This window comes from Impatiens glandulifera, chromosome 4 (assembly GCF_907164915.1).
Source record: "Impatiens glandulifera chromosome 4, dImpGla2.1, whole genome shotgun sequence".
Classification (NCBI taxonomy): domain Eukaryota; kingdom Viridiplantae; phylum Streptophyta; class Magnoliopsida; order Ericales; family Balsaminaceae; genus Impatiens; species Impatiens glandulifera.
Window position 1 is genome coordinate 41205521 of NC_061865.1, and position 13909 is coordinate 41219429.

General features: G+C 29.0%; 1 protein-coding gene across 1 annotated transcript; it reads left to right on the top strand.

Moving 5' to 3' along the window:
• Nucleotides 1–12873: 12873 nt before the first annotated feature.
• On the top strand, nt 12874–13556 carry LOC124936667. Its single transcript, XM_047477184.1, has 2 exons — nt 12874–13210; nt 13288–13556. The coding sequence occupies exons 1-2, from the start codon at nt 12935–12937 to the stop codon at nt 13453–13455; spliced, it is 444 nt and encodes a 147-aa protein (XP_047333140.1). The 5' UTR covers nt 12874–12934; the 3' UTR covers nt 13456–13556.
• The last annotated feature ends 353 nt before the right edge of the window (nt 13557–13909 follow it).

Consider the following 13909-nt stretch of genomic DNA (forward strand, 5'->3'; position numbering starts at 1 on the left):
TGATGCAGGTGTATCGAAATCAGTCTTTATTAGACTTGGTTCTAATAAGGTTCATTAGACCGATTTGGGTTTAGATGCACGGAGTTAGACGTGCAGTCTAACTAGAGAAAGTTAGACGTGCAATCTAACTAGTGAAGTTAGACTTGTAGTCTAACTAAGCGGTGTTAGACGTGTAGTCTAACTCGTGGAGTTAGACGTGTAGTCTAATGAGCTCGTAATTAGACGTGTAGTCTAACTCGTGGAGTTAGACGTGCAGTCTAATGAACTTGTAATTAGACGTACAGTCTAACTCGTGGAGTTAGACATACAGTCTAATGAACTCGTAATTAGACATGCAATCTAACTCGTGGAGTTAGACGTGCAAGTCTAATGAATGTGAATGTTAGACGTGCAGTCTAACTCCTTCAGATTAGTCTGAAAGGATTCGTAATTAGACGTGCAATTTAATGAAAAGAGTTAGACGTGTAGTCTAACTGGTGAAGGTTAGACGTGTAGTCTAACTCCTTAAGACTAATCTGAAGTAGAACCGTAATTAGACGTGCAGTCTAACTCGTGGAGTTAGACGTGTAGTCTAATGGAATGTGAAAGTTTGACGTGCAGTCTAACTCCTTCAGATTAGTCTAAAGTGATTGTAATTAGACGTGAAGTCTAATCCCATTAGACCAGGTGGTCTAATGGATTCTGTTATTAGACGGGGACGTTTGATTTCATTAGACGAGGTCGTCTAATTGAAATACGTCTAATGCCATGCTTAAGTAGTTGCTTGAAGCTAGCACCCACCTACCCACGTGCTATAGCTGTACGCTACTCCTGCTCCACTTTCTAGTGAAGATTAGTACGATAGTTAGCTGCAACCAATCAACTAATGCCACATAAGCGAATATCATTCACAATATTTTTTGTAGGTACATTTTTGAAGAATATTCGGCGCACTACCTGTTGTGTACGACCACGATCCTTGTATTCAGAGTATGCTGTGTACTATGGAGGCGTTCCAATGGAAGCTCGCCACATGTCATTATGAAGATTCGATCGTTGGTACCCGTTCATTACTTAAAGAATCTAAAGGACAATAGACAATCTCTGGGCTCTCAATCTCTGGATTTCCCATTTTCATTTTAAGAAGAATCTCCGAATTACTGAGAAATCAAGCCTTTGAATATTCAATCTGTTAGCTGCTTTCTTGCTTTTACTGTGTGTTAATCAAGAGAGAGTTAGAATCAAAGCATCATTTTAGCTAAGTGATATTCTTCATCATATTGTAAGTTGAACAAAGTCTGTTCTGTTCAATAATGAGTTATTTGTGCAAACTGTATTTGATTTAAAACATATTATAGTGAATCCTTCTGGTGGTTGGAAGAAGGGGTGACGTAGGAGAGTTTGCTCTGAACATCCATAAACAAACTTCTGTGTTGTTACTTGCTGTCATCTTCTCATTCTTGATTCTAAGCTTCAAACTTAAGTAAACATTTCCGCACTTGATTCTATTTCAAGTGTTTGCAAGGGTTTGCGTAGAATAGAAAGTGAATTAAATCCCTAACAAGATTTCTTTCAAATCGTTTTTCATAAGTCTTCATTAATCGTTAGACCCCCGTCTCTATTGATAAAGCCGATCCTATCAATTGGTATCAGAGCTCTGTTTCTATTCTCAAGCTTTCAGAACCTGAATCATGTCTACCATCAACGAGATCCCTATTCTGTCAAGAGACAACTGTGAATATTGGATGATGAGAATGCAAGCTCACTTGGCTACTCTTGATTGTGATATGTGGAGCGTCATTACTGATGGTCCCATAAAGATTTCGAAGCCAAGAAGTGAATGGACTACTGAAGACAAGATGACTAACAACCTGGATAATGTGGCCAGGAATATTCTGTATCAGTCGATCAACATGAAGGTATTCTATGAAATCAAGTCATGTTGTTCTGCTAAAGAAATATGGAATAAACTTACTCAAATCTATGGTAGAAACGTTCAAGCAAAGAAGGATCAGAAAGTTTTCATGTGTGTTGAAAACAAATCCAAATGGGCTGATAGCGACTCAGAGGAGTCTCCTGTTGAAAGAGAGACTGAAGTTATTACATGCTTGATGGCAGACGACCAATCCAAGGTAAATGGTGCTTCTACACCAAAATTTATAAACGAAGAGTTAACTAATGCACTCAGTGAAATGACCATTGAGTACAAAAAGTTAACTGATTCTTTTTACGAAATGAAAGTGTAATATGAAGCAACTGTCTCCTCTTCTCACAAAAATTCTGAATCAAATATTTTTGACGAAAATATAACATAGATCTCATCTAAGAATGAGATGCTCAAAAAACAGATTCAAAATCTTTCATCTAAAAACAAGAGGTTAAACTATGTTGTCAGTTCATGAACAAGGTCCGGAGATGTTGTCAAACATCAAATCAGTATGTTAAAACCTACTGGATCTAGATCCGATCTAGGATTTGACAGCAATGACCCTAACCTGTCATGCAAAATGTCAAACTCAGCAAATAACAAGCGTAAGCCAATAAGTTTTGTTAAAGGGAGTGTGACTGATAGTGAATCTGATCCTATTCACGAAGAAGTAGCTTTCAAAAATGAAATAACTTATGTTCCGCCGACTGTTAGCTGACTGAAAAATAAGTTAGAAGCAGCCAGCAGGTCTGGCAATCTAAAACCTGACTCAAAGTCAAGGAGTTTTAAGAGAAAATCGTCTTCAAAAGCTAAGGGATCAGTGACTAGCAGAAAGTCGTCTGCTAAGTCAAAATCATACGCATTAATCACAGTACAAAATGGGAAATCCATTAGAATATGTCAAATATGGATTCATAAGGGACTGATTGACCGAGGACCCAATTAAAAGTGGGTACCAAAAGATTGTAAATATTCTTTTGTGTAGGTACAAATAAACGATGGGCTGGAGGAATCTGTATGGTATCTTGATAGCGTCTGTTCCAAGCATATGACAGGAAACAGACAACTTTTTACTGACATAGTAGATTGCTCTGGACCTAAGATTACCTTTGGTGACAACAAGAAGGGTAAGACCATGGGTAAGGGTAAGATTATCCATGGTAACTTAACCATTAATGACGTGCTACTTGTAGACAATATGTGCTATAACTTGATTAATATCAATCAGTTATGTGATAATAGTTTGTCAGTTGATTTACAAACTCATGCATGTCTGGTTAAGGACCAAGATGTAAATACTCTGTTAACTGGTAGTAGAGTAGGAAATTCATATAAAATGAATTGGCAAAAAGAATCTTCTGATCCTATGTGCATGATTGCCAAGAATGACTCGAAATGGTTATGGCATAAAAGGTTGAACCATTTGAATTTCAAAACCATTAACAATTTTTGTTCAAACAACTTAGTTATATGCATAAATGGTTTGACCGGTTCGGTTTGACAGTCGGTTCGGTTAGCTTCGGTTCGGTCGGTTCCCAATGGTCCGGTCGGTTTGCTTACAGGCCTATGTATATGTATATTTCCCATATTTCTTTCTTTTTCTTTTATCTGTTATTTAAAATTCATTTTATATCTTTTTATATCTTGTATAGTGAAGGATTTTTAAAATAATTAGCATATATCCCGTGCATTTGTACGAGTAATAATATAAAAAGTCGTGAAAAAATATTACGGTAAAAATTTGATAGCATTTTTAATTTTATTTTTAACTGTTTTAAGTTTATGGGCGGGTCAACCCACAATCAGATTCAAGTATCTATTTACTCTTACATTGCAGAACGATCTCTAAAACAATTGATACAGTTTGATTCCTCAACTCAATTAGTTTGACCTCTAGAGTCCACTTCTTCCCCATACTATGAGTGAAAGGGAAAATATAAAGACTACCATTAAAGTAGCCGGGCGAGACTTACTATATCCATATGAATTATGTCCCCTATCTCTATAAATATGACGTAATTCTTCTATTATTGCTCACTAATAATAGTGAAATCTATAACACATAGTCAAAAGAGAATTATGATTGTTTAAAACTATTGATGAACCATCGCGTTCATCAAATTTGGTGTTGAATTTAAAATATAAAGTGTTATTAGTTTAGTTGGTTAAAAAGTTGTACTTATTTTGTTAGGTTGCAAGTTCGAACCATACCTATAGCATTTTTAATTTTATTTTTAACCGTTTTAAGTTTATGGACGGGTCAACCCACAATCCGACTCAAATATCGATTTACTCTCACATATATATGCAAATTAACCACATCTCTCGACCCAGCAATCCAGACACTTTAAAAATTAAGCATCATTATATATATATATATATATATATATATATATAGATTAGTTAGTTAAAAAGTTGAACTTATATTATTAAAATGTCCCGCGTTTATCAAATTTGGTGTTGAATTTAAAATATAAAGTGTTATTAGCCTAGTTGATTAAATGGTTGAACTTGTTTTGTTAGGTTGCAAGTTCGAACAATACCTATATCATTTTTAATTTTATTTTTTAACCGTTTCAAATTTATGGGCGGGTCAACCCACAATTCGACCCAAATATCCATTTACTCTCACATATATATCCAAATTAACCACAACTCTCGACCCGACAATCCGAACACTTTAAAAAGTAAGAATCATTATATATATATAGATTAGTTAGTTAAAAAGTTAAACTTATATTGTTAAAATGTCCCGTGTTCATCAAATTTGGTGTTGAATTTAAAAAATAAAGTGTTATTAGCTTATTTGGTTAAAGAGTTAAACTTGTTTTGTTAGGTTGCAAGTTCGAACCATACCTATAGCATTTTTAATTTAAGTTTTTAACCGTTTTAAGTTTATGGGTGGGTCAACCCACAATCCGACTCAAGTATCCAATATTACTCTCACATTTATATCCAAATTAACCACAACTCTCGACCCGGCAATCCAGACACTTTAAAAATTAAGCATAATTATATATATATAGTTTAGTTAGTTAAAAAGTTGAACTTATATTGTTAAAATGTCCCGCGTTTATCAAATTTGGTGTTGAACTTAAAATATAAAGTGTTATTAATCTATTTGGTTAAAGAGTTGGACTTGTTTTGTTAGGTTGTAAGTTCGAACCATACCTATATCATTTTTAATTTATTTTTTTAACCTTTTTAAGTTTATGGGTGGGTCAACCCACAATCCGACTAAAGTATCCAATATTTACTCTCACATATATATCCAAATTAACCACAACTCTCGACCCGACAATCCGAACACTTTAAAAATTAAGCATCATTATATATATATATAGATTTATGGATTGTTTTAAAAATATTATTGGTGGTGATTTTAAGAAAATAGAGTTTTTTATTAAAAAAAACTTAAAATGTATTTATATATAAGATAGCATATTGACATATTTTTCTTTTAGTTTTTTTCGATTTTTAGAATAAATTTCACGACGAAGAGTCACAAAAAATCAGGGATTCTATTTTGTGGGCTCGTACTTAGTTACATGTGAAAAAGGGCATCGACGTTATACCTCACATGCTTGTTTAGTTAGATGATCTCTACTATTATATTTTTTACATTTAAATAAAAAAATACTTTTACACCTTACATTTTATGGGTTTTTAATTTATTGTTTAAATTTTCCTACATTACTACTAAGGATTATTTCCCACATTTATGTGGTCCTTATGATGATTGTGACAAACAATACAGGTAAATAACTACGATAAACATTAAAAAAATAAAAAATTATACATGTACAAATAAATAAATAAATAAAAAATAGTGTTAGATAAGCAGCATTATAAAAATCTTAACATTTCTAAAAACATTTATAAAGTCATTTTAAAAAAAGATGAAAAAATCAAAGTGCCCAAAAAAATGTGAAAATCAACATCTAGATTAGAAATATTTTTGTGATTGTAAACATATCGATTTCATAATTTTGGACAAACGATTTAGAATATATGGCTATGTGAAGTCGAAACAAAGTTAAGTTTTTGACCAAACGGGCCATTATCGATTTTTTTTTTATGTTTTTGTTAAAAATATTTTTCAAGTGTTTCTATTTTTTTTATATTTTTAGAAAATAATTAAAGCAAGCAAACACACCAAACAAACAAAATTATACAAAGCATGCCAGCAAACAAGGCCTAAAGGCTAAACTGGATCAGCCAGATCGGTCTAAACCGGGGTTCAGGCAAGCTAGAATATTGGCCAAGCGATTTTCGGTCGTTGGTTTGGTTTTTGACCATGTATATGATGCTATCGATCGAAAACTAGGTGATGGCTTGAAAAACGGTTGGAAGCTATGAGTGCAATCGGATGTCAAACGTGGCTAAAATCTCGTTTGAAGCGTGGATTCCTCGGTCGCAGCGTAGAAAACACGTTTGAAGGCGAGGCTGACTGAATTTTCTCGGTCGGGTGGTTCAATTTATCGATCGTTGGTCTATATTATCAGTCGATGGTTAGGTTGTGGCTGTTTTTTCTCAGTCGTGACCTACTTTTTTTGGTTGGATGGTTGCCTAGCTACAAAAGTGGGTCAGAAACCAAGTCGTAGTTAGTTTTCTCGGTCGAAAACTAGGCCACACCCAAAGTTCTTGGTCGATGGTTGGTTTTCTGGCCTTGGGTAATCCTTAGTCGGAAATCACGTTAGAGATTCCAATCATTAGTCAAAAACCAAACCATGATCGATCAGACCACCTATACCTAAAACACACTACACAAAGAACACACAATGCCCAGAAAAGCATTCAAAATCAAACTTTTTGGATTAAAACATTAGTTTATATTATAGTAAAAATAATCCATAATTAAAACCACATCTATAACACCAATCATTAATTAAAATTAGAGAAGATCATAAAAATCACTTGAATACAATTATATATATATATATAATTATATATATATATATATATATATATATATATATATGGGCGGAGCCATGATGAAAAATTACCTGGGGTTGATTCCAACTTGCATCTCAGATTTAACTTTTTATGCTCCGTTTTTTTCCCAATAAAATTTCCACGATTATTAGAAGATGGAGACTCATCATGCCCTCTCAATGCATACGCTTGCAAAGTGAGCCACCGAGTGCTTTCAATAGTTGCTGTAATCCGTAATCTGTTATTTTGTTTTTCATCTGAAGACTGTGCATTCAGTACTTTGTCAATATGACAAGAATATTCATTAGATTATCAAGATATTCAACTGCCCTATTATGTGGTGAAATATTACATCATATATGCATAACAAAAGAGCATATATCCCCATCATTAACTCGCTTTCAATATTTGAATCCATCTATTGTAAATGTAAGTTTTTGGGGTTGTTTATATTCAAACAAAAAACATGGGAAACAAAAAGCAGCATCTTTCAAAGGAGAGTATTCTAACCAAGTAAATTTCTTAAACCAATGACTTTGGAACCGTCGATTTTGATTTTCAAATTTGGTCGGCGGATAATTATCCTTAATAGGTTGATATGACCCCATCTTGATATAAGCTCGTCTAATTTCATCCTTTTGATTAAAAGGATATTTCCATATTGGAATACGTAATGCTGTATCAAGTTTAAGAAAACTTACATCAACATCAATTCTATGAGATTTGTTAGGTTCTTAAGCAGGGGTATCAAATTCTTTATTTAAATACCGAACCAAACTAATGTAACTATTTTAACTTGTTAATTTATATTAATTTATTTTTTCTTATAAAATTTTAAAATAGTTTAAAATTAAGAAATATATAAAACATTATTATTATTTTAATTTTTATATTTTACCCATATAAATAATAAAAATAATGTATAATTATTATATAAATATAATTTTAAAATAAATAATATAATTAAGAATTAGTTTATAGATAAATTATATTAGTTTCAAAATATAATATTAAAAATGAGACAGGGTTTGATCACCTAACCTCAAATTTAAAGTTTAATTACATAACCAACTGGGCTAAAAGTCCCATGTCAAACACACATATAAAATGTTTTATTTTAAGATTTTAATTTAGGTGGGGCTGGAGCCCACCCTAGCCCATGTGTGGCTCCGCCCCTAATATATATATTTATATATTGATGTTTAATTTGAATTTGTTAGGGGTCGAGAAATGTGGTTAATTTAGATATATATGTGAGAGTAAATTGATACTTGGGTCGGATCGTGAGTTGACCCGCCCATAAACTTGAAACGGTTAAAAATAAAATTAATCATTAATTAAAATTAAAGAAGATCATAAAAATCACTTGAATACAATTTTAAATTTTTTATTGTGATCTAAACGTTGTCTTTAGGAACTATAAGTTATATATATATATATATTTTGATGTTTAATTTGAAATTGTCAGATCGAGAACTGTGATTAATTTAGATATATATATATATGTGAGAGTAAATTGATACTTGGGTCGGATCGTGGGTTGACCCGCTCATAAACTTGAAACGGTTAAAAATAAAATTAAACATATTTTATGTATGTTTTCAACTTGTAACCTAACAAAACAAATAAAATATTTAACCAACTAAGCTAATAAGACTTTATATTTTAAATTTTACACCAAATTTAATGACCGTGCGAAATTTATAATAATATATATACATATATAATTTTTTTTATGTAATATATATAGTTATTCAATTTGTAACTTATAAAAATGTATACATACATAAAATTATAAAATTCTTTCAACAATCATAAGTGGTCAGCGGTTAAAGTGTTAACATTTCATATTTAAGACAAGGGTTCGATTACCTCGAAAAGTAATTATTATATTTGGGTGCACGAACATTGGTAGATAAAGTGAATGCGAGAATGTATACCGAAAGATATAATTGAATGTTAGAATGCCGGTTTGAGTTAAACATTATAATAAATACTGGTAAATTCACTTGGAATACACATAAAAAAGATAACAAAATCAAAATAAATTTAACAACAAAAAATTATCATAATTTTAAAATATGTATTCAAATATATCTTATACTTAATAATAAAATTAGGATAAGAAATTTAATTATTTTTGTTATATATAATATTATATATAAATATATCATTATTTACGAAAATATTTTTGTTTAATATTAGGATAAGAGATATCATTAATTTTATTATATTTTTTTGGTACGAGTATGAAAAATTTATATAATATATATAGTTATTTAAAATGTAACTTACAAAATATATATATATATACACAAAACTATAAAATTATTTTAACAATCATAAGTGGTCTAGCGGTTAAAGTGTTAACATTTGAGTAACACAAACATTGGTAAGGAAAACCTATGGGTTCGTCCACGGAGGGTTGAGTTAAGCAAACATTGGTGAGAAAATATAAAGGTTTATCAAGGGAGGGTGATTCAGGGCCTAAGATCATGCTGAAAGGTGTGTAATCGAATGTTTAAGAACGCACATTTGAAGACCGCAAGGTTCTTTCACAGAGGGTGAGTCAAAGCCAAAAGGCATAGTCGAATGTTTAAGTATGGTAAGAATTGAGAATAGTTATGGTTAATAATGCATCATTGAAAAATAATTTATATAATATATATGGGTGCAAGAGATTTTAATAATGTATTTTTCTTTTCTTTTTAGCATTAAAATTATTATTTATTTATATATACATACAAAAATTCATACAATATAATAATTTTTTGTTATTTTAATTTGTAATGTCCCTATACATGTATATTTAAAAAAAATATATAAATTAGAAAAGAAATTTAAAAATATATTTAACTAAATATGTTCCTACAGAGAACAGGGTGATTCAAAGCCTAAGGTCTATACCTAAAAATGTAATCGAATGTTGGGAATGTTGTCTTGCGTAAAACAAATATTGATGATAAAACCTAAGAATTCATCAACGGAGGATGATTCAAGGCCTAAGATAATACTGAAAGTGTAATTAAATGTATACCTTTGAAGAACACAAAATTCTTTCACAAAGGGCGAGTCAAAGTCAAAAAGCATAGTCGAATGTTTAAATATGATAAGAATTGAAAGATAATTTAGATGTTATAGGTGCAAGATATTTTAATATATTTTTTTTTCATTTTAGTATTAAAATTATTAATTATATATATATATATATAAATATTTGTTATTTTAATTTATAATGTTTCTATATGTATATTTTAAAAATATATATATATTAGAAAATAAATTTAATAATATATTTAACTAAATAAGTTATATATAAGTTAAGTTTTTAAAGTGATTTAATTATTTTTTAATTTAGTAATATTATAAAAAACAAAAGACATTATACACTTGAAATAATATTTTATAATTAATGAATATTTAAAAGAAAAATATCAACATATATATTTAATATATTATTAAATAAAAAGACAGAAATAAAAAAAATAAATAAAAAATGTTTGATAAAAATAAAAATAAAAAGTGTAAAACATATTAATAAAATTATTTAAATGAAAAAAGAAAAAATATATTTAATTAAATATGTTAAGTTTTAAATTTTAGAGAAATAGATTTGACACTTATTTATTATATAAAAAACAAATTAAGATATTGAAAGAATATTTTTTTTATTATCACATATATATTTTTTATTTAATTATTTATATATCTATATATTAATTTTAAATAGTTTTTAATAATTTATTATTATAAAAAATAAATTAAGACAGTGTATAAATAATTTTTTTATTAACACATATTTTTATTTAATTATTTATTAATTTTTTTATATTTATCTAATTATCTATTATAATAATTTATTATTATAAAAAAAGATAATGTGTATAATTATATTATTATCACATATTTTTTAAAATTACTTATATATGTATATAAATTAATTTTAAATATTTTGTATGTTTGTCCAATTATTTATTATATTAATTATTTATTATATTAATTATTTATTATTATTTTTTCTTATAAATATCAAATTCTTATTAAATTTGATTATTAAATAATTAAAATTATTATAAATATAAAAATATTAAATAAAATAGTTAAATAAATTTTTAATATTTTATTTTTCAAATAAGTATATAATAATAAAGAATATTAGACCTAAGTAAATTTTATATAATTTGATTGGTAATTTAATTCAAATTTAATGTTTGATATATTTTTTTTAAATTACTTTTCTTCTCACCTAATAGATGTTATATATATTTCTTTTATATGTTTTTCAAACTTTTTATATTCGATAAATTTAAAAATATAAGTAAACATTAAATTTAAAAATTTAAATCAATTCAAATATTTAAATAATATTATTTTTATTTAAAATATTTTATTTATATTTTTACCCGTGTAAACGCACGAAATCAATGCTAGTTCTTTTAATATACAACATTACAGAATCCATGCTAGTTCATTTAATATACAACATTACACATGTTCTTGAGCCATTGTCCTCGAACAAAGACCAAAGACCCAAGAACATAATTTAAAAAAATTAAAACCCTGTAATTAATTTGGACGTTTTTATTTTAGGTTGATTTTTTTTATTTTGATAAAAACAGAATATTTTTTAAAATACTTTAATTTCACTAATATGCAATTAATTTCATAATCAAACAAACATGTCATTCAAAGATAGTAAAAATTAATTTATTAAAAATAAAAAGAGCAAATGTTGAATGGAAGAAAAATATTAGGTTAGATTAAGTAAAATAAAGAAAAAAAGAAAATTAATTAAAAGAAAAATAATTAATTAAAGAAAATGCATTTAATTGATTAAAATGAACTTATGTGAATAAAAATAAGTTTAATCAATACAACATAGTTTTAATGATGTGTTCGTAAACAAAACTAAGTTGTGTAAATGTCTATGCGCAGGTACATCTCAAGAAGCGCGAGCAAACGTTTCTCTTCATCAGACATGTTGGTCTGAAGAAGCGCGAGTAGACGTCTCTCTTCATCAGACGTCTTGGGCTGAAGAAGCGCGAGTAGACATCTCTCTTCATCAGACGTCTTGGGCTGAAGAAGGGCGATCAAACATCTCTCTTTATCAGACGTCTTGGTCTGAAGAAGCACAAGCATACGTCTCTTTTCATTAAACGTGTTGGTCTGAAGAAGCGCGATCAGATGCCTTACTTCAGCAGCAGTCTGAAGAAGCGCGAGTAGACGCCTTACTTCAGCAGCAGTCTAAAGAAGCGCGAGAAAATGTCTTGCTTCAACAACAATATGAAGAAGCGCGTGCAGATACCTTGCTTCAGCAGCCGTCTAAAGAAGCATCCGTCTATCTGCACTGCTCATCGGCATAGCGAACATCAGTGTTCGTTATCAAATAGGATAGTAAGGATATTATGGACTTTTCACACTGTTCCACTTCGCGTTACGCGAAAATGATAATTTCGTCCAAAAAAATTAAAGTGGTCACTAGAGCAATATAAATTAGCCGGTGACCACAGAGGCAAATACCTCCATCAATAGGGTCATTTTGTCAAATTAGCCATTTATAGAGTAACAACAAAATCAATTAATAAATATTCAACTAGATATTAGGGTTAAGTAACTTCATTCATACATTTTATGTCAAACTAGAGTTCATGAACTATAAGTAGAATGTAACATTTACTTGTCTATATTATTTTTAAAAATCAAAATAAAATAAATATATACTACTCAATTCTAAGTTAATATTATCAATTAAGTAAAATAAAATTACAAAAATATACATTCATAGATGAAACGTTTACATTTATTGGTTTGTATGTATAACATACTAACATAGATAATTTATTAATCAAACATTTATTTTTATAATATTTTGCTACTTTTTTTAATTAAAAAAAAAATCAATCAAGCAACCCATTCTCACACCTTAAAGAATTTTTATCCATCCATATTCTGGGCCACATGTCCCGCCAATGATGATAAGATGAAAGGAAACCTTAGCCAAACTAGTTATAGAGGAACCCTTTTGAAGCTTTTAGTTTTTTCCTTTCCCTCAAAACTAAGAGAAAAGAGATTTATTTAGTTAGTATTATTAGAATGAATGCACTGAAACTATGCAAGCCCATTTGTTATCAATCTCCATTTCTCCATATTTCTTCTCCTCATCCACTTCTCATACAACACAATACAGTTTCAGTTGCTAATAGAGAAAGAAACACAGTTTGTAATCGAACTATGTTTATCAGAGCTTACATTGATGATGATAAACAAGAAGAGAAGAATAAGAGGAAAAGTTTCTTGACTTTAGAAGAAGCTGGATTAGTTGAACTCTCTGGTCTAAGCACCCATGAAAGATTCCTCTGCCGCTTAACTGTATCTATCTGACCATTCTTAATTTCTTTCTTGTTCAATTGTTTATTATTTATATTTGTGTTGTAATAATAATGCAGATATCATCTTTGAATCTATTGAGAGTGATAGCAGAGGAAGAAGAATGCACAATGGAGGAACTGAATGCAGGCAGGATTTGTGATTGGTTTGTAAATGACAAGTTGAAGAGGGAGCAAAATATTGGGTCTGCAGTTCTTCAATGGGATGATTCTGAATTCCCACTCTGAAACTTTTTATTTTTAATGTTTTGGATATGAAAACTCATGAACTAGTAATCTTGAGAACATGAGTTTATGTGATAATAAGTTATGAGTTTGGTCCCTCTAAACTCTCTTATTAATGTTTTTCAATTTAGATAAAAAAATTAAACTTCAAAATGAGATTTAAGAAATAATTTTTTTCCAAATATATAATTCAAATGTTAAGAGTCTTATAATAATAATAATAATAAAAAGATTTAAATTTGATTGAGAACACTGAATTTTGAATATATATTTGTAATTTTATCAAGAATTTTGAATTTTGTAATTTAGATTGTTAATTTCTAAATTAATTAATAGGTAAGTTGTATGAACATTTAATTCTATTTAAAATCTGTTACAAAAACAGAAGTAAAGAATTTCCACATAATTTGTAACTTAATTTTTCTAGTTGGTAAATTGCTTGATAAAATTTATTTGG